Source organism: Rhinichthys klamathensis, unplaced genomic scaffold (assembly GCF_029890125.1).
Source record: "Rhinichthys klamathensis goyatoka isolate OS25496 unplaced genomic scaffold, OSU_Roscu_1.1 h1tg000003l_1, whole genome shotgun sequence".
Lineage (NCBI taxonomy): Eukaryota > Metazoa > Chordata > Actinopteri > Cypriniformes > Leuciscidae > Rhinichthys > Rhinichthys klamathensis.
Genome location: NW_026606556.1, coordinates 4,803,711 through 4,825,272, shown reverse-complemented (window position 1 = coordinate 4,825,272; position 21,562 = coordinate 4,803,711). Strand labels below are relative to the sequence as shown.

The 21,562-nt window shown below is 39.4% G+C and overlaps 2 protein-coding genes across 2 annotated transcripts; one reads left to right on the top strand and one right to left on the bottom strand.

The window, feature by feature from the left end:
• The first annotated feature begins 291 nt into the window (after positions 1-291).
• Positions 292-6,927, top strand: si:zfos-1056e6.1 (uncharacterized protein LOC107988029 homolog). Its single transcript, XM_056250054.1, has 9 exons — positions 292-368; positions 4,030-4,097; positions 4,175-4,222; positions 4,321-4,385; positions 5,596-5,633; positions 5,710-5,783; positions 5,900-5,962; positions 6,579-6,629; positions 6,839-6,927. The coding sequence occupies exons 1-9, from the start codon at positions 299-301 to the stop codon at positions 6,890-6,892; spliced, it is 531 nt and encodes a 176-aa protein (XP_056106029.1). The 5' UTR covers positions 292-298; the 3' UTR covers positions 6,893-6,927.
• Positions 6,928-8,573: 1,646 nt separating this feature from the next.
• On the bottom strand, positions 8,574-17,566 carry ppm1g (protein phosphatase, Mg2+/Mn2+ dependent, 1G). Its single transcript, XM_056249983.1, has 10 exons — positions 17,034-17,566; positions 16,700-16,769; positions 15,613-15,698; positions 15,206-15,329; positions 13,408-13,841; positions 13,019-13,147; positions 12,070-12,304; positions 11,846-11,975; positions 11,141-11,237; positions 8,574-9,647 (listed from the first exon to the last, which is right to left on the bottom strand). Exons 1-10 carry the CDS (start codon positions 17,142-17,144, stop codon positions 9,459-9,461), a joined length of 1,605 nt encoding a protein of 534 aa, XP_056105958.1. The 5' UTR covers positions 17,145-17,566; the 3' UTR covers positions 8,574-9,458.
• Between the last annotated feature and the right edge of the window lie 3,996 nt (positions 17,567-21,562).

Here is a 21,562-nt window from a genome sequence, read left to right as displayed (position 1 = left end):
TTGTAGACGTCAAAGTCTTTAAATATCATTGGAACACAACTCATAATAATCTTGTAACAACATAACACATTAATACATAAATAATATATAAATATATATATACACACACACACACAACATTATTTATAATAAGTAAATTATTATGTATAATTAAAGTATAATGGGTAAATCATTATTTAAAAATGAATACTTTTTTGCTAGAATTTTGACTTTAATTATGAAAATATTGTACTTTTTATATTTGCCTTCACACTGCTGGTTAACGCTGGCACAAGAGGTGTATGTTGTTTATGCTGCAATGGCTATTATTAACACTGAAAACATTCGTAGTACAATTTGGATTGCCCTCAAGAGGCTTGATCTCAACGGTTGGTGTAATTTAATAATAATCTGTCCAAATTGCATGTAGTTAAACAGTGGACAGCTGCGTAGCATCCTGGTTGCCATGGCAACATGAAAAGATTTGCTGTAGTAGATCCTCGTTTGTCTGCCTTTTTGCCACCTTCATTATTTTTACAATAAGAGTACAACATTTCTTATAAAATATCCTGAATTACTCTGAAATAGGCTAATTAACTTTGCCTTTCGGCCACTGTTGTCAAATGTATTGCGATGGATAGACAGCAACAGGTGCATCTGACAGCACAAGACTTATACTGGTTAAACAAGAACAAGAGTTACTGGTTACGCCAAAAGAAAGAAAAAAATGATATTATTTTGACTATGGCTTTGAATAATTGTTGCACAATTTTGTGCTGACATGCTAATCACATGCAAATGTAAAAGATATAGCACAGGTATGTCTCTAAGATGTCTGCTAAAAGTGCTTAATCTGGAAACATCTGATAAAGTCTTAGAAAAAGGCAGTTTATATATATATATATATATATATATACACTCACCTAAAGGATTATTAGGAACACCATACTAATACTGTGTTTGACCCCCTTTCGCCTTCAGAACTCCCTTAATTCTACGTGGCATTGATTCAACAAGGTGATGAAAGCATTCTTTAGAAATGTTGGCCCATATTGATAGGATCGCATCTTGGAGTTAATGGAGATTTGTGGGATGCACATCCAGGGCATGAATCTCCCGTTCCACCACATCCCAAAGATGCTCTATTGCAGGGGTCTCCAACCTTTTTTCATTTGAGAGCTACTTTTTAAAAATGAAAGTGGCCGAGAGCTACTCATGTAATACAATACTTAAATCTAATTACCCATATTAACAGCTATCCAAACTGTTTTAGACCTAAAAGAGTTTGTGTAGGCCTAAATATGTCACCCTTAAATGTCAGAGAAAAGAACAGAATCAGAGATTATTTTTTTATAGAAAATTGTACTTTGCATATTATTATATTATATTATTATACTGTAATAGTTGATTTTATAGTGCATCATAACTAGAGATGAAATGGCATGAAAATGTTATTTCATACGACTAAATAAAATCAATTCACCAAGTTATATGTCGAAAACCAGCAAATAACAAAAAATAGCATCAATATGCACTTTTTGTTTAAATAAACATTAAAATAATAACATTAAAAATGATGGCCAGATTTTAAAGGAGTGTCTTGCAACATGTTATCTACTAACATGTACAAGTTCAAATAAAGTTTTGACAAATAAGGTTTTATAAAAAGATAAACCTCACGTATTTCAGCCTTTAAATCATTTTAATAAAAAGAATGAGTCAAAAAAGATAAATTACGGACACTTACAATACACATTGGCTTATCTTTTATTATTAATAGTAAAATTCGGTCCGATTTTCCCGTGCCGTCTGTCGTTGCTATGCAACCATATGCTCTCCACAACAACAAAGAAGTTTTAGTAGCTAATGGATTTCCTCTACCGAAAACGCTTGCTGTAGCTCTGCTACAAGATTTATTTACGGAGAAGAGAAAAACACCCGTAGTGTTTGGGTGCACCCCCATCCTTCATGTTGACTGAGCTTTCAATGTTGTTACGGAAAGGGTGAAGCTGATGGTTGGTTCTTGTCACATGACCTGCGGTGCGCTCGCTGCATTCTGAAAAGTTGAGGCGTTTTCATCTCGCTGCGCCTGGGAAAAATGAGCACATTGCTTCAATTATGAGCGCGCTTGCCCAAGCGCCTACATTTGAAATAACGAATTTGACCGGGCAAAAGACACCTTATGTGAACGGCCCCTTGGCGAGCTACCTCCAATCAGGCCACGAGCTACTGGTAGCTCGCGAGCGACGTGTTGGAGACCCCTGCTCTATTGGGTTGAGATCTGGTGACTGTGGAGGCCATTTTAGTACAGTGAACTCATTTTCATGTTCAAGAAAACAATTTGAAATGATTCGAGCTTTGTGACATGGTGCATTATCCTGCTGGAAGTAGCCATCAGAGGATGGGTACATGGTGGCCATAAAGGGATGGACATGGTCAGAAACAATGCTCAGGTAGGCCGTGGCATTTAAACGATGCCCAATTGGCACTAAGGGGCCTAAAGTGTGCCAAGAAAACATCCCCCACACCATTACACCACCACCACCAGCCTGCACAGTGGTAACAAGGCATGATGGATCCATGTTCTCATTCTGTTTACGCCAAATTCTGACTCTACCATCTGAATGTCTCAACAGAAATCGAGACTCATCAGACCAGGCAACATTTTTCCAGTCTTCAACTGTCCAATTTTGGTGTGCTCTTGCAAATTGTAGCCTCTTTTTCCTATTTGTAGTGGAGATGAGTGGTACCCGGTGGGGTCTTCTGCTGTTGTAGCCCATCCGCCTCAAGGTTGTGCGTGTTGTGGCTTCACAAATGCTTTGCTGCATACCTCGGTTGTAACGAGTGGATATTTCAGTCAAAGTTGCTCTTCTATCAGCTTGAATCAGTCGGCCCATTCTCCTCTGACCTCTAGCATCAACAAGGCATTTTCGCCCACAGGACTGCCGCATACTGGATGTTTTTCCCTTTTCACGACATTCTTTGTAAACCCTAGAAATGGTTGTGCGTGAAAATCCCAGTAACTGAGCAGATTGTGAAATACTCAGACCGGCCCGTCTGGCACCAACAACCATGCCACGCTCAAAATTGCTTAAATTACCTTTCTTTCCCATTCTGACATTCAGTTTGGAGTTCAGGAGATTGTCTTGACCAGGACCACCCCCCTAAATGCATTGAAGCAACTGCCATGTGATTGGTTGATTAGATAATTGCATTAATGAGAAATTGAACAGGTGTTCCTAATAATCCTTTAGGTGAGTGTATATATATATATATATATATATATATATATGTGTGTGTGTCTCAAAATCGTTTCCTGTTAGATGTTAAATAGACATTTAGAAAACATATTTACACTCTAAAAAATTACGGGTTGTTTCAACCCAAATTTGGGTCAAATATGGACAAACCCAAATGTTGGGTTAAAAATGTAATTTAAAATTTTTACCCAACTTCAACTTTCACTTGTGAAGTTTTTAATTACATTTTTAACCCAACATTTGGGTTTGTCCATATTTGACCCAAATTTGGGTTGAAACAACCCATCATTTTTTAGAGTGTAAATATGTTTTCTAAATGTCTATTTAACATCTGACAGGAAAAGATTTTGAGACACATTAGCAAATACACAAAAGAATGCATCTTGCAGGTGAAAACGCACATCAAATAGACGTCTCTGAGATGTATGTGTGCTATCAAGGAAAAGATATAGCACAGGTACGTCTCTAAGATCTCTGCTAAAGAGCGCTTAATCTGGAAAACATCAAACATCTGATAAACGTCTTAAAGGCGGTTTTACATTCTAAATCATAAACATCTTAAAGACGTTTTCTAAATGTCTATTTAACATCTGACAGGAAAAGTCTTAGAGACACATGCAGATTAGCGATGTGTAGAAAGAAATTTCAATTTCTTATTGAAATTATATCAGATTAGCAAACACTTAAAAAAATACATCTTGGAGATGTAAATGCAGACATTAATCTCTGTGATGTCCGTGTGCTATTATGGATGTAAATATGAGTGCTGACATCACCAGTTATTTTACAGATAACAGGGTCACGGCCCTTCGGGAAGTTCACATTCCAACTGGGGCTAAAGTTACCACCATAAGACAAGTGCGTTTTATACCAGTTCTTAGGTTAGATATTAATATTCAAAATATGTATTAAATTGGTGTTCTCTCTCCGTACAGATACTTGCTCATTCTTTCAGGCTGGACACTTCTCAGTTAACGCTTAAGGTATTTTGACATGCGCAGACTTCCTGTTGTGGTGATTGAAACCTTTACTATCTGCTCCATATTTATATAAACAGAAATATTTTTAAATAAATTTTCAGATGCGAAACAATCAAGGATCTCTAATTCCATTAAACTGCTGCATGCCTCCAAACAGAAAGCAAATGTAAGTCTATTTAAACAATCTTATATAGTGTCAAAGATATAAACACTTATACTTCAGGGCTGTTGAATGCTTGATTCTGATTGGTTGACGAACATTCTAAAGATGTGCAATTACTTTCATGGAAACGCACGGCTAAAGTAGTTCCAGGCAGGTGTTGACCGCATTACAGTTCCATATCACTCCGCCAAATGATTTCAGTTATTATTTCAAAGGTTATTTATGAAATTATAAACACTTTAAATTATTTCTCACTAGTTTTAAGGACAAAAACCTGACAAATGCCTTAAAATACAACATCTGAACAATGTTTTGAGGTGTGGTAACCGTATAGTATATATAATATATATAAGCGGAATAATTGACTCTGTTGAATTATCAGAAAATAAAGCACAGCCGAATGCGGCCACGACACGAAGCGAAGTGTGCATTATTTTAAAATAATTCAACGAAATAATTATACTGCGGTATAAGCTTATACTTCCACTTCCGCTTATACTTACATATATGAGTGTCAGCCTCAGCCAGCAATAACAATTTCATTTTTTTTTTTTTTTTTTCACTTTTATCACAGGACAATATTTGGACCCTAGAATTACTTTTCAGGGACTTTTTTTACATTTATGAGGACATATTTTAAAAAATAAAAATATTATATAAAATATCAAAATTTAATCAATCAATTGAAATAAATTCTTGAATATAATGAATAAATGTTACATTTTCAAATCATACTTATCAAGTAGATCTAAATGCACAAGATATCATCACACGATAAACACATGCTAGAATACATTGTAGTATAAATGGCTGACATACATTTTTGACCTGGTAAATGTCTGATGGTCATGGTAAGCAATTCGTACGAATTTTACGAGGTGGCTAATTCGTACGACCTAACTCGTACAAATTCGTACGATTTTTGCTAATTCGTACATATTTTACGAGTTTCCAAATTCGTATAAATTCGTACGAATGACCTACCCCTGACCCCGCCCCTAAACCCACCCATCACGTGGGTTTAGACAAATCGCACAAATTCGTACAAGTGAGGTCGTATGAATTAGTACGAATTAGCCACCTTTTAATTGGTTTAATTGGTCGAATTGGTTGTGAAATAGCCTTGCAATTTCTTATTATGTTAATCCTCATGTTATATTTTCTGGATTGACTACTTTTAATTTGTTAATTTGTTCATATTCTTTTTACTCAGGCCGTACGTCCTTGAAGTGGCTAAAAACTACCAGCATGGTATGACAACTAATAATGAACCCCCCAGCTTTATTAAATCATGTAAAAAAGTCACTATTTTTCCTTATGAATATAGTCAACCCAAGACCTAGAAGTATTCCCATTTTGAATAAAACCTTGAAGTCAAGACTACAGAACATTGTGAAACAGGTGAGACGTTTGACTGATACTCCATTTGCTTCTTTAAATCAAGTCGACTGTTTAACACTTCCTTGGTGACAAAGTATGCAAATTTCAAACATTTATGACACATGGTGCTATTTCAGATTGAAAGATTAGAAGACCTGTTGCCTCAAATCAAGCTAAAACACCATGAAAAGATGACAAAGGTGAACGTCTGATCTTATATCTAACAACTTTCTTTCCTGTATAGATGCATTTCCTGTTGAAACAGGATGTTGCTCACTCAAGTGTAAAATGCTTTAGTTTGCCTAGAAGATCCATGATTTGCCACTTTCTATTATGAATATAGGTTATTAGATTAGAAAAAAAGTCTTATATGTCTGTAAGTCATGATCAGTTTACTTTTTTGTTTTCCAGGAAGATTCAGATTGTACATTTTATATGCATGCATGTGCTATTAGTGAATTTTGTCAACTTTAAAGGCCCGTTCACACCAAGAACGATAGCTATAAGATAACGATATTAGAGTCCACGCCAGCGGATGATATTGCTCTTTTTATTATAACCGCGCTAAAGTTTTGTCCTCTGTCACTTTAAATGCTCGAGCTATTTAAATCGGACCGAAAGATTTTAAAAAATGCTCGTTTCACTGTGCCGTTTTCGTTATAGGTGTGGACTCTGTTATTCTTTTATTTTAAGAACTTTTTTTTTTTTTTTACTTTATCGTCCTTTGTGGGCGGGTCTTTAAGTGTGCACTAGCATATGGCAAACATTTGTCTCTAAAAAAGTAGTAATATGCTAATTTCATGCCTTTCATTGCAGGATATTGAGTTACTGAATCAAAAGCTGGTATTTCTTCACAAACGAATGCAGGTAAAATGTCATTCCTCATTTGTTATCATCATCATCATAATTTCATAATAATTATTAATGCAGATTATTCATATCAACAATCTCTAAATTGTAAATGAACAATCTCTTTAATTATATTGAATATTGCATATTTAAAATGATTTTAACATTTAAAATGCGAGGCAATCTCAGATTGACTAAAATAACAGTTCAGATTTGATTTGTTTTAGACGTCCGAGTGCTGTTGCTGGGAGGGGATGCTGAGAAGAGCTCCGCTGTGGTGAATGATGGTCAACTCAATAATACAGTATAAGCAGTGGTGTAGCAGGGTATACGCAGGTATACGGCGTATACCCACTTCTTTTTCAGTCGGCATTGCGTATACCCACTTCTAAATCCCCTCTGATGCGCATCATTTAGTTGCTAATCCAATCTCGTTAATAAAAAACACCCAGTCAGGGTCGTATCATTGAGACCCCCAACCCCCCTAGCAATATCATTTATGGGACCTGGATATTTAGAAAACCCTGCGTACAGGCCTGATATGCAAAAATACTAGTAATTCATAACACAGATCGTTCGTCCTTTGCTGGGACGCTTAAAAAATATTGGGGGCATAAATTAAGAGTATACCCACTTCTCCAGGCACCACTACATCACTGAGTATAAGCACTGACTAACATGACCAATAACATCTTAGAGTAGAATCTGTCTGTTCTTCAGTTTTTGATTAAATCTATAGAGAATCTGATGTATTTTTCTGGAGTTGTGTAAGTATCTCATTATGTATTTTATCTGGGGTTTTTTTTTCAATATCAACTGGCCTCAAAAACACATGGACAAAAGTCCGACCTGTCAATGACTTATAAAATAAGTTTCTGAGTCGTTTTTCCAATGGCTTCTATCCAGTTGGTGTCCTATCAGGCTGACCACATGTGAAGAGAATCATATTACCTATTAACATGATCCACTAAGATTGCATAACCCATAATCTAATGCAATGACATTCATACATTAAGAGTAAGTTGCAGATACGTTTCGGCATTGCTATAATATATGCAAACAGAACAATTCAAATGTGTAAAGCAGTTTATAAAGTTTGAAAACCCATTGAAAGAAAATTACAGTTCTATTTTTCCTTGACCCTGGATCACAAAACCAGTCACAAGTCGCACGGGTATATTTGTGGCAATGGCCAACATTGTACGGGTCAAAATTATCGCTTTTTCTTTTATGCCAAAAAATCATTAGGATATTAAGTAAAGATCATGTTCCATTAAGATATTTTGTACATTTCCTACCGTAAATATATAAAATACTTATTTTTGTGAGTGAAAGCAGCACAATCGCAAACATAAATGGACGGCGATTTTCTCAATGTTTTGATTTTTTTGCACCCTCAGATTCCAGATTTTCAAATAGTTGTATCTCAGCCAAATATTGTCCCTTCCTAACAAACCATAATCAACGGGAAGCTTATTTATTCACTTCAGCTATCAGATGATGTTAAAAAAAATGTTGGTCCAGGGTCACATATTTACAAATACATGAATGTTATGTATTTCGAACATCAGTATGTTATGTGTGTATTAAGTGCTGTGACTGGTGGCCATCCTTTTTCTTTTTAAGTAGAAATATTCAGTGTAGTCTTTCAATTAAAATTAGAGCCTAAAATGTCCATGTATTAAAATTATACACATTTGAGACCATTTACAATGGTGTTAGATGAAGTATATCACTCTCATGTTAACATGGGCATATAAACAATGGAATATAATGACAGCATTTCCATTTAAATAAAACTCGTCAGATATGATTTTTCCCAGTACTTCTCAATAGGCTAAAATTTGGATCCATTTTTGCTGATCAGATTACCAAGAACTAAACATACCAGTCAGAGAAACAACATTTCCTTAATGCTTGAACAAACCCCAGTTCTCCACAAGAAAAACAGCATCACAGTACTTGTCTCCACTTGTTTATTGATACAGAAAAGGCTGTAGTTCTGAGCAATGACTTATCGTTTCCCTGTACATCCCACAAAGATGTTCTGAAAAAGTAGCAAAATATATATTCCAAAATACGTTGTATATAAACCTTAATGAATGAAATGGCTGCTTCATGACAATGGAAAAAAAGAAAACTTGTTTTGCAGTGAGGACTTCCACTCTATAAATGCAGTTTACTGATTTCTTTCACATTGATCCCAATGTCAGCCTTCAGTCCTTCCCATTCAAAGGAATGAAGCCCATTTATTACACGCATTAGGATCAATGTTCTTTTGCAAGCATGAAACAAGGGAGAAAGGAATGTCAATGTAAATCACCATCTCAGAGCATTTCTACAGGATTATTTTCTCTCTCATCTGGACGATGGCTTTATCAGGGAAAAATAGACCAGCATATCTCTTTCAAGTTATTTAAAAAAAAAATGTATTTGATCAATTACATACTGGTGTCCAGAAAAAAGGTCACAATTACTGACACAATGAACCACTATTAAAAAACAAACAACAAAAAAATCATCAAGTTGACGGTTACTGGAAAAACACTATGTACATAAACAAGGGTAGGATGGACGAGACAGATACATCAGGACTCGTGTCATCATCACCTCTGCTACCACACTGCTCTGTTCATTCCACTAGCAATTATAGACGGGCCTGTTAAATAAATCAGAACAACAAAAGAACAAACGGTCTGGTTAAACAGTTCTAGTTGCTTGCGTCTTTGAATGGTTTAAAACTTAAACGCTCTTTCTCAGGGAGCTATTCTTAAAATTTTTCCAAGTGGTCTGAATTGAAAAGGGGAAGGTGTCCTCAAAATAACAGCACATTCACCGACAGCACTTCTATTCAGTTTTGGATTTTTTGCTGTCATTGCCGTTTTCCTCGGCCGTGGTTTCCTCGGACTTCCGCTTCTTGGTGCTCTCAGCGACGCTGCTCCCGAGGTGCGGGGAGAAGGTGATGATTATACAGGTCATGTTGTCACACCCGGTGCCGTCCCCTGAGGTGTCTGGGGCCAAGCAGTGGTCGAGCAGCTAGATGGTGAATAATACACTTTTCATGACTCCAGTCATAACGACAAGACAAGTCCAATAATAATGACATTTTTAGCCATTTAATTGAAACGATATAATTATTTGTTCAGGACCAAATTAGTTCAACGTGGCCACGATTTACTAAAACGAATTCTTAATTTTTAATTGACACAATATATGCATTTTTGCATGTCATGTGTGGGGCTCCATATTGCTGAAAGAACCAAAAAACATCACACATAGGGATGTGCCCAAAGCCGAACCTGGAAAGTCCCGGACAATAAATAATGTAATATAACAATTTATAACCACAATTAAAGTGAAGCCACAAGTGTGGTCATGCTTCATTTCAAATCTGAGGATATCTCAAACTATGAATTTTCTAAGATCATGTCGTGAGTTTTTAGAGAAGGCTGATAAGATGCTAATAAAACATTTTATTGCCCTCTAAACACCCATTTGCAGTCTAATTGTCTGGCAAAGAGAACTCAAATTCAATTCATGTTCTATTGTTCTTACTCAATGAACCTTTCACACTTCTGCCGTGAAGACTTCATTATTCTTTTATCGTTATCCTTTTGTTTGTATACAGCCATTATTAGCCTTTATTCTGGCATTATATGGCTTTCCCATCTATAACATAGATAGGATCTGAGATGTCATCCAACTCTACTTTAATCTATTATCTGAAGTCATTCTAGAAAAAAAAGCATATTCTTGGGACTTTGTGAATTCTTTTTACAAATTATTATATAGATTAGCTCCTGGCATGACAGGTGCATTGAAGCTACAATTAGCATCAAGCTACATAACACAATTTAAAAGATTAATATTACCCTTTTACCCAAAACTCACTTTAAACAACCACCGAGTGTTTGTATTAACTTCCGATCGCGATCGAATGTGGATTTCAGTCATAATGTTGTTGAAATATAGCATTATATATGCAGCTAATCGCTACACCTGCTTAGCATGTATACTGCAAATATTCTTTAATTTTACTAATAGATCTACCAATCTGTGTAAAAATAAAATGATAGTATTTTAGTGATATAGTGTAGTAACTATCAGATCAACCAGAAAGTAAACCTGTTCTGAGCTCGTGCTGCACTGTCTGTTATTGGTCTGAGCTGATAAACTGCCCGCGCTGCGCAACTCAAGAGTAGCGTGGTTTCGTTTTATTAATAGTTAATTTGCCAATTAATGTTTTTCATATGCATTGAAGGCAGCTCTTATCAGTTGGGCAACATGGTGGTGGCACCAGTGCGACCTCTAACAATTTATTCGCACCAGCAAGAATTTTTTTTTTTTTGTGTAAAATGCAATGATTTGGTCGTAGTCTGAACCCTGATCAGATGTCACTTTTTACGTGAAGATATTGAAATATATTTTTTCCTTCACCATGTCATTCAGGGGCTCCGCAGAATCCATTATCTCCTTTTCAAATTCGGCTCCGGGCACATCCATAGTCACACATTTTTCCCAGTACTTACCTCTTCTACAATAGCAGATAGGGGTCTGCTTTTACCAGCCTCAGTTTTAAATCTCTCATTCACAAAGTCCACCACTTCCTGACTGCTCATCACATTCCTTTAAACACACAAAGACAAGTATGAACACACAGACAATTTAATCTACTCATCGGCTACTCATTACAGTTCTTATTGGACTATTGCAAAAAAACAAGACAAAAAAAAAAATCAGCATTTTTTCATGGCAGAGACATTGCATATTGCAATGAGAAGAATTGTTATAGGAGAACTACCTTTACATCGAGTGACTAACACCACTACATTAAGCCTAGATGTTATGCACAATGTTATCAAAGCAGAGAACCTGAATAAATACTAGAAGTTGCACTGTTTTTCAGCCTTTTCCATGATATTATATATATCATAATATTTTTGTTATTTAAAAGTGATTTCAACCAAACAATTTCAACCAAAACAGCTACTATAGCCAATTGCATGAAAATGATTTATCCAAGAACTAAAAGCATAATGTAGTTAAAAGTAAATCAAGGTTTCTTTTATAATAATTTTAGGCTAGAAGATCAGCAAAATAAATCACAAATATCATGATTACTCAATTAACAACTTGCACAAGCATGTTAATGCATTGTGAATATTTAATACAACTAGCCCTAAAAAAAAAATCCTCATGAAATCATGTTATTTAGTTATTTTTGTCCGTCTTACCAGATGCCATCACAGGCAATAACCATAAACTCATGGTCTTCATTGAGAGTCAGCACTTTGACATCAGGCAGAGCAGAGATCATCTGTTCCTCTGGGGGAAGAACCTTGTTCCTTTTATAAAAGTGATCACCTACAAGAAAACAACCATTAGAGCAATGCAAGAAAACAATGTCAAATACGCAAAATAACACTTCGGTAAATAAGCCAGTAAGCAGCAGAGTTACCAATAGCTCGGGAGAGGTTCAGGCCTCCATTGACACGTCCGTCCATCGTCACCTTCCCACCAGCGTTCTTTATTCTGGTCAGCTCAAGCTCGTCCTCGGGTTTGTGGTCATAGGACATGTCCACCGCCTTACCCTTTTCAGACACCACACACCTGGAATCTCCAGCGTTGGCCACAATGAGCTGCTTCCCACGAATAAGAGCTACAACAGCTGTGGTGCCACTGTCTGAACCCGGCTGCAGAACGGATGAAATATGTAAATAAACCATGCATACGAGCATATGTCACGAGGTTGTGTGATTCAATCCTTACACATCTTATTTCAATCTTCAAAGCATTCACATGAGAAAGAATTACTTAATCCCAAAAATATGCTTGTTTTTCACTGTGGAACATAAAATTTGAATTTTTAAGGGGGGGGATTGAACAACAGCAATCAAGTTTCAAAAGGAACAAAAAGGACATGAAGGCATCATTTGAACTTCTATTCAGAGTAGAAAGGGGTCAGAACCATAAGAAAATTCATGAACAAACACTATGGCTGCATCCAAAATTGCATACTTCCTTTTATAGTAGGCGAAAAACAGTATGTGACAAAAGTAGTATATCCAAATTCACAGTACTCATGTCGAGTAGGCAAAAAGTACCTGGATGACATACTACTTCCAGCGAGACTATTAAGTGTGCATTCGGTGGACACTTGACTATCCCATGAGGCCACAGGAGAAGATGTGTGAATGACAGTGAAGCGATGCAACTGACGGCGGTAAGTCACATGACAATGACAACATGGCGAATGTAATACGTACAGATTACATTCATACTCCACACATCCATACCACATAGAATATACTTTTTAGCGGTCGAAAAGTAATTACTTAATCACAAAAGTGATTTCAGATGCAGCCTATATTTCCCACATTAAATCTGAAGTCATGTGACATGCTAACCTCCTCTTTTCCATCCATGCCGGGCAAGCACATTTCCTCCTCTTCATCGGTATCGTCTTCCTCCCCCTCTTCAGTGTCATCCTCCTCTTCATTCTCACTGCTGTTCTCACCATCCTCCTCACTGCAGTCCTTTTGATCGTAACAGATAAAAAAGCAAACTTTTGTCAATTTTAAAATATACATTTACAGATTCCATTGATTTTCTGTAAAGTTTCTTTGAAACGATGTGCATTGTGAAAGGCGCTACACGGATAAACTTAACCATTCAAAATAAAAACATTGGTTACCAGAATGAACCTGCAGTGCAAGTAACCCAGATGCTTGGCCATTATACAAAGCTAGTCCTGAATTGTCAAAATGTGCAAGTCCTGCTAAATGTGTCCCCTCACCTCTTCCTCACTACCTTCCTCTTCTTCTTCTCCCTCTGACTCTTCGCTGTCCTCGAAAAACTTGGACTTGGCACTTCCAGGAGCAGGAGCTGCAGAGGAGGAGCATGAGGGACCAGCATCCCCAGACTTCTCACGGGATCCAGCCGAAGCGGAGCCGGAAGCAGCAGCTCTTCTGCAGGCCCTCATCTTGGAGCCTTCAGCCACATCTCCTGCACCAGCGGCCTTCTGCTTCCCATTGCTGCCGGCCTCAGAAGCCTTACATTCTGCCTCGCCGTTGACCGCCTTCTCAGCAAGAGACTTCTCTCCATCCTCAGACTCTTTAGACGCATCAGGACACGGCTTTTTGGCATTTTTGTTCTGTCCGAAGCGGATGAGCAGCTCCTCGATTGTCATGGTGGCCTCTTCATGCAGCAGAGCTGCTTCTTCATTATCAACTGACACGAAAGAGGAGCATGGATGTCACTTTATTTTGCTAACTTGCAGTAGTTGAGCTGTGCATGCATTTTACAATTGATATTTCACATTGCAATTGCTTATGTCACTTAGGGTGCCTTCACACTTGGTTCCAAACTGGATTTTGTTCACACGAGGACTGGGCGATACATTGAATATTATCAACATTATTATGATATTCGCTAACGATAAAGATTGGGGAATATTGTGAATTTCGCAATAATGTTCAAAGTTTAGCATACAAGTAAGCCAATTTCACACTTTCACACAAAGATATGCAGCTGCTTTCCAACTTTCCAGTGCATATTTGTGTGTGTGCTCTGAAAAGCATAAAACACTTCTATTTACAACGCATTTTTGCAGTGTTGAGAATTGTAGCCAATCACAGACACGTCTGTTGAGCACCAGAATGCAATGGCCAATCAGAAGTGTTGAAGCCAGTCAGAATCCACTCAATACCGCTCATAATGCAGAAGGAAGATTACAATTTTTGTTTCATTTTCATATTGGTAACTTTAAGTTATTTTGATTTTAAATATTCCTTTTGCGTTAATTTATTAAAAATCAGCAAGTGGTCAATGTCTAGACCAGTGTTTCCCAACCCTGCTCCTTGAGGCACACCAACAGTGCACATTTTGGATGTCTCCCTTTTCTGACCCATATATTTCTGGTCTTGGAGTCTCTACTAACGAGCTGATGAGTTGATTCAGGTGTGATCGATTAGGAAGAGCTGGAAAATGTGTAGTGTTGGTGTGCCTCCAGGAACAGGGTTGGGAAACATTGGTCTAGACATTGACCACTTGCTGATTTTTAATAAATAAACGCAAAAGGATTGGTAAAGTTACCAATATGAAAATGAAACAAAAATTGTAATCTTCCTTCTGCATTATGAGCGGTATTGAGCAAAAGTGCTAGTGTGAAAGCACCCTTATACACTGCAAAGCATCATTACGAGATGTTTCATTCAGAAATAACATTAATAAAAAGAAAAATATAATGAAAAGCTACACTTTAAAGAAAATGTCTATCATTCATATTTCCTCCAGCTTCATCCATCAAACAGGAAACCAAAATACTTCCATTTCCAAAAGACAGACTGAAACTATGAATGTGTATTAGAAATCAGGAGTGGTGAGAGAACATTGTGCATCTTCAAACCATGAAATCAATCCGGTCAAACGTGTTTTCAACTATCTCTGGAAGAAAGTGGACAAGCTCAAACCGTTTCAGACCCCGTTTACACCTGTATTTAACGTCGTCCACTTGTGATCCGATCGACCCAATCGAATCGTAACACCAGGTTTCAACAGGGCCATTATGTGATTTGCACAACCCTAACACTAACCATCATCTTCATCTGCTACTTTTTCTGTTTCTTCCTGAGGACGTCCAGCAATCTGAACAAGTTCCTTGATGACTTCCTCTGTGGTGATTCGGCCATCGATGGCCAGGAACGCATCTTCCAGAGCCTGGGAATATGAAGGCAACCAAGACAAACACAAAGATGAGGTCAGTTATTACACCCATTTTCAGATATCATGATATAATTAATAATTAATGAGAGCCTAATAACAACAACAGCATGGAGACTTTAAAAAGCCTTCAAATCATTTACTGCCTTTGCACATCTGAAATCTACCATAATGCCTTAAATAAAAGCAGAAACAGATTTTCTTTGCACCACAGAGTTGTGGGCTTATGCAAGTTAAAGGAGTATACCAGATGCAAAATGAATATATAACTGCGAGTTACCTTTTGCAGCTTGCCATCCTTGTATGTCTTCTGCTCTTTAATGACGTCAGGCAAGTACTTTGAGCAATACAAAGCAACCTCTTCACCTGGAGGAAACAGTAATAGATTGTTCACTAATCAATATTATCAAATAGATTTTTGCCTCTTTCAGGAAGAGTTAAAAAAAAATAAAAAAAGCAGCTCTTTTGCCTACATCTCAGCACAGGGGAAGATTTTAAGTGAATAACTTAATTTTAAAGGGATTATTCTCCCAAAACTTAAAACTATCACTTGCTCACCCTCATGTCATTCCAAACATGTATGACATTTTGAAGAATGTTGGCGACCAAACTAATTTTTGTGACCAGTGACTTCCATTGTATGGATTAAGAAAATGGACATTTCTCAAAAAGTATCTTGTTTATGTCCCACGAAAAAATTAATACATGTTTGGAATGTCATGACGGCGATTATGATTTTTATTTTTGGGTAAACAAAGGCTGCGTCTGAAATCGAATACTCTCGAGTAGGTAGGCTACTTATTTTGAATAAGTAATTCATAACCGCTAAAAATAGTATGCTTTATATAGTATAAATGTACGTAGTATGAATGAAATCCAGACATACTACATTCACCATTTTGTCATTATCATGTGGCCTACCAATTCACGAATTTCTCCATTCACAAATCCTCTCCCGTGGCCTCATGGGATAGTAAAGTGTCCATCTAATGCACACTTCAGAATCCCATAGGTCATCCAAGTACTTGTATGCATACTCTTTTATGAGTACTTTTGTCACATACTGTTTTTCACCTACTATATAGTATGGAAGTATGGGATTTCGGATGCAGCCTATACCTTCAAGTCTTATTGCTCAAAACGCTCATATATGGACTATTGTATGTGTATATGGTGCTTTTTTTAAGCTTAAAGGACATGATCACTATGAACAAGCATATGGAACAAAGCTGCACTGAAATAATTATTAAAATAAATAAACAGGAGATTGGAACGACTTTGAGGGCGAGTAAATTACAGATTTGTCATTTTTGAGTAAACTCACTCCTTAAAAGCTCTTACACACACCGTGCACGTTAGCAACTTACCTCCATGACCATCATAGACGGCAAACATAGCGGTTTCATCATCCAACTCTGGGATGCAGTTGTGCGCGTCCTAGGAAACACAACAAACCATTAGAAAGAGCTCGAGGCGGGAGTCACTCTGAACTCACTGGCGCCAAAAACCACGCACGTCACACACACACACACACACACACACACAACAAAACTAACGCTCAGTTATAGGAATCATTTAAAAGATAAACATCCAATTACAACTGGTAAGGGCTATTCTCTTTCGGTTTCCTTTCAAATAACATTAGTAATCCACATAGCAACAGCAGGAGAGTGAATGAAACGGTGAAAGTGTGTGTTTTACCTCCATAGACACTCGCCAGCCCTGCATGGCCGCGTACCCATAGGTCAAGTTTTTATCCCCGCCGTTGCCTGTGCTCTTCTCCGTGTTGGGTTGAGACAAGTAAGCCCCCATGATGCAAGCAACGAGGTATAGTGAAAGAAAAGCTCGTAATGTAAAATAAATCCGTCCAATTCCAGTTCGCTGACTTTAAAGAAGGTAATACGTCTGCGCAAACTAGGTACTTGTCACATTTCAGTGCGCAGTGACCCTTAGATGAGAGTAAACCGGTATGTTACCCTGCTAACTGCTGTTAGCTGACGGGCTGCTAACACTGGTGATGCTGCTGGAGTTTCTAAATGAACAATCACAGATGAGCGAAGAGTCCAGATAAGTCTGTCCAAAACTGACAGAACTCACATTAAACACTAAGGGGAATAAATGTTGATTCGATTTGAGTCTCTTTTAAAACATAGAAAAGCCTCTAACACGTGTGAGTCAACATAATCAACAGTCCACCAGCAAACCCATTTCACAGAGGGCGGACTTTAGGCACACCGGAAAGGGAAGTCTGCTCATTGTGAGTTCGCGCATGCGCATGTTACAAAAAATTGGTAGCGGGGATTTTTGATTAATCGTAGTGACACGAATCTTATGAATCGCTGGGTAAAAAGATTCGTTTAGTTGTACTAATTCGTCCAGTCACAGGTTACATAATTATAGTAAACATAAAATCAAAATGGACAATTCTTATTTTTTATGATAGGCTTTTTATGGTTTTATTCTCTTCTCTTCTCTTCTCTTCTCTTCTCTTCTCTTCTCTTCTCTTCTCTTCTCTTCTCTTCTCTTCTCTTCTCTGATGACATGTTTACTATACCGCAAAAAAAATGGACGACGTGTATTTTCAAAGTTTGACTTAGAATAGTTTGCAAGTGCATGAATATAAACACAATGAGGCTGTGAAAGGGGACTAGTGAGTAGATGAGTTCTCTTACGAGAGGTTCTCTCGTATTGCGTAAGTTAGCTTACGCTACGGGAAAGATTCATCTTTTCGAGATATTGAAGCCAAAAAATTATCCTTAATTTTGTATTGTCAACGCAGTGCAGCAGCTAGCAGACCTAGAGCAGGCTGTCTAGCGTGCTCATAGGCTGCCCTGCGGGAACTGCAGCAGCCTACCACTGAGCCCGACGTGACGTCACGTCCAATGAAGGGCGCTCGCGCCTTCACAGCATCACAGCCCGCCAGAATGGGCGTGGCTTAGCGTATACAAGCAGGGCTCTGAGGCTGTTTCTCTGATTTTCATCTCTTCAGCGAAGCTGTCCGCATCGCTGGATCTAGAGAAAAGCCGCCGTTGAGATAGCTACGCTATCCGGCGACATATCCTTTTAAGCTCTGTATTCTGTGTTCTACACTTCCTTAAAGAGCAGTGCTCGTTCAGAGCCGCTCAGCGTTGGAGACCGCCATCTCATCTGCGCTCTCTGCCTGGGCCAGGAACACGCAGCCCTCGCCCTCTCGTGGAGGATGCGAGCACTGCAAGGAACTTCCGATGTCGACCCTGCTGGCTCGAATCGAAGTCTTTAACCACAGCGCCACGCGGCTAGCTCTCTTTACGTTACAAGAGAGCTACCCCGCCCTCGCGCCCCCGTTTCGCGCGTCATGCAGAGCCCTCTCGAGCTCTCTGCATGACCCGGACGGGCATCATCTGTGTCACATGTAGGTCCCGTGCCCACTACTAGTGCGCACGCCCTCATACAAACACTGTTCCCAGTAACTGCTTGACCAACGAGCACGCGGCTAGCTCTCTTTACGTTACAAGAGAGCTACCCCGCCCTCGCGTCCTCGTTTCACGCGTTCAAGCTCTCTGCATGACCCGGACGGGCTTGCGCGCCACCGTCGAAATGTTTCGCCCTGTCAGTCCCCTTAGAAAAGGCTACTGCAGCGGTGTATTTGGCAGCCAACGAGCCGGTAATGCAACCCGCTCGCCTGCACATATCCGCCGTTTTCGCGATGACCTAGAGAAATCTCAAAGTGAGTATAATGTCTGGTTATCCGGCTCACGCCGTTGGTGTCTTGAGTGTAGAAAATGTGCCCACATCTCGGTGTTCACCCCTACACACAAGCACGATACCCTCCGTGTCTCTCGCAGAGCTCACTCTCATAAAGCTGGCAAATGCTGCTCGAGTGCAAGATGTAGGAAACGTGCCCACAACTCTGTGCTTTCGCCTATTTTCTGCCCACTCTGTCACATGGCCAGAACAGCCTCATACATGTCAGGTTAAGAATGTAAGTCACGTGCCCGCTCACGAGCGCTCACGCTTACTAAGCAGACACACCGCCTCCGGCGCTGCTCACACATTACAATGTTTTCACAAAACGTTCCCCGTTCAAAGCAACCGGGACGTCACGTCACATGTAAAACAGCCAGCTGTCGCTGTCAGCGAGCCTCCGTACTCAAGTGCTCATTTTCTCAGTTCAGTTTATTCACAGTACCTCTTCAAGCATTTCAATAATACAGTTTTAAAGGTACAGAGTAGATTGGGTACAGTGAAATGGGTCTCCCAAAGAAGCAAAAAAAAGCTTATAAATAGGGGCCCATAGTTCTTGAATGGGTAGGTACTGACAAGGTACAGTGAGACACAATAAATACACACAAAATGTACCATGACATATGTTACAACAACATTCTCGCTAGGGTTGGGTACCGAAACTCGGTGCCAATAGGGAACCGGTTCCGACGTAAACGGTAGTAACCAGACCGAATAAGAACGACAATTTCGGTGCCTGACTTAATTAGGCACACACGCGCACACACACACACACACGCACGCAGTCTCTTCTGTCTCGCATGCGCGCTCTTGCTCGCAAGGTTTGGCTCGCCCTCTGGGTGTGCCGATAGTCTGAATCCATATAGAATCAAGCCAATCCATTGGCTGATGGCGCGGGCGCCGCCTCGACGCACTTACGTCGTCATATTATGTTGGCGCGCGCGCGCCATCTGCTCCTCAGATTTCTTTGCCGAAAAAGGAAGCTGGTCGGCAGCGCAAGGAGCTTGGCAGCGTCTCGTTCCCTATTGAGAGAACATAGGTTACACCAGTAACCAGAGATGTTCTCTTTCATAGGTTCACTCAACGCTGCGTAGCTAAGAAGCAGTGGATTTGTAGGCTGCTGTATCACGTGCCGTTTGAACTGACGCGCTACAGCGATCTGTCACATTTCAAAGAGCCAAAACGTTATTGTGTGAATCTCGTAAAAATATTGACAGAATCTGACAGCTGTGGATTTGTTCCATATCAAAAGTAACCTTGTCTGTCGGTGTCAGTGTCCTCTTTGTCCGCGATTTTTCTCTGCGTGAGAAAATGGATGTGTGGCGTGCGTGAGAGCGTGTGAAAAGGGTCAATTGCGTCTCACGGTCAATGCGTGAGAGTTGGCAGCTCTGCCTGCTAGTAATCTCTATTAATCTCCAGTATTATTACATTGTTTGATACAATATTGTTTTATTTGATATTATGTAAATGTGAATTTTTATTTTATATTGGTTTTATTATTATTTGTATTTATATTGTTTAAAGATTTAAGTTAATATTGTGTCCAGTTTGGCCCTGTAAATAAAAGGGTATTATTTTTTGATAAAGTGTGTGCGGTTTCGTTTTCTTAAGTACCGTTTCAAGAACCGTTTAAGCACCGGAACCGTTTAAAAAATACCGAGTAGGTACTGGTATCGGATAAAACCCAACCGATACCCAACCCTAATACTCGCTCATACAAACATACACATATGTATGGTCGGGCTGTGAATGTAAGTCACGTGTCCGCTCACGAGCGCGCACGCTTACTGGCAACGCTCACACGGCCATTAAAGACTCATATCAGTCAGGTTATGAATGTAAGTCACGTGCCCGCCCACGAGCGTTCACGCTTACAAACACATACCTCTCCCCGAGCGCCGCCCGCGCATCTAAGAGTGACTATAAAACGCCGCCCATCCCAAGCGATCTGGGCGTCACTTATAACTGTAAGTCCTGTGCCCGCTCAGAAGCGCTCACGCTTACTAATAAACACTCTGCCCATAGCGCCGCGCTCGCGTCTCAAGGCGATCATAAAACGCTCCCCATCCAAAGCGATCGGGGCGTCGCATTCATATGTAAGTCTCGTGCCCGCGCACAAGCGCTCATGCTTACTAATAGACAATTCGCCCAGGGCGCTGCTCGCGCATCACAAAGTGGTAAAAGAACGCTCCCCATTCATGGCAATCGGGACGTCACACACAATTCAGCCTGTAACGGTTGTCAGCGAGCTGCCGCCTTCAAGCACCGAGGGCGCGCGCCGCACCCACTCCTCCGGTTCAGTTTCTCGATCCCCCAAAGTCCGGCGATCAGAGCGCGGAGGACATTTGCCCCCTAGCTGTACATATAAAAGCATGGGAAGCTATCCCAGGGGTTTTCAGAATGGGTGCTAAGCACAATAAAGCAGGGCTATTCGTGTCAGTTCGTTCGCCGTCCCCCGCGCTTTTGAGCACGGACCGCGACAACAGTGAATGCCAGTGAACATCTAC

Excerpts from the sequence above, each read along its gene's own strand:
- si:zfos-1056e6.1 (XM_056250054.1), top strand. The coding sequence starts at position 299 with ATGGCTATTATTAACACTGAAAACATTCGTAGTACAATTTGGATTGCC. Across the intron at positions 4,223-4,320 it reads CTTCTCAGTTAACGCTTAAG|ATGCGAAACAATCAAGGATC; the intron begins GTATTTTGACAT and ends ATAAATTTTCAG. Across the intron at positions 6,630-6,838 it reads TTCTTCACAAACGAATGCAG|ACGTCCGAGTGCTGTTGCTG; the intron begins GTAAAATGTCAT and ends GATTTGTTTTAG.
- ppm1g (XM_056249983.1), bottom strand. The coding sequence starts at position 17,144 with ATGGGGGCTTACTTGTCTCAACCCAACACGGAGAAGAGCACAGGCAAC. Across the intron at positions 15,330-15,612 it reads AGGATGGCAAGCTGCAAAAG|GCTCTGGAAGATGCGTTCCT; the intron begins GTAACTCGCAGT and ends TCATATTCCCAG. Across the intron at positions 11,976-12,069 it reads GAACCTCTCCCGAGCTATTG|GTGATCACTTTTATAAAAGG; the intron begins GTAACTCTGCTG and ends GTTTTCTTGTAG.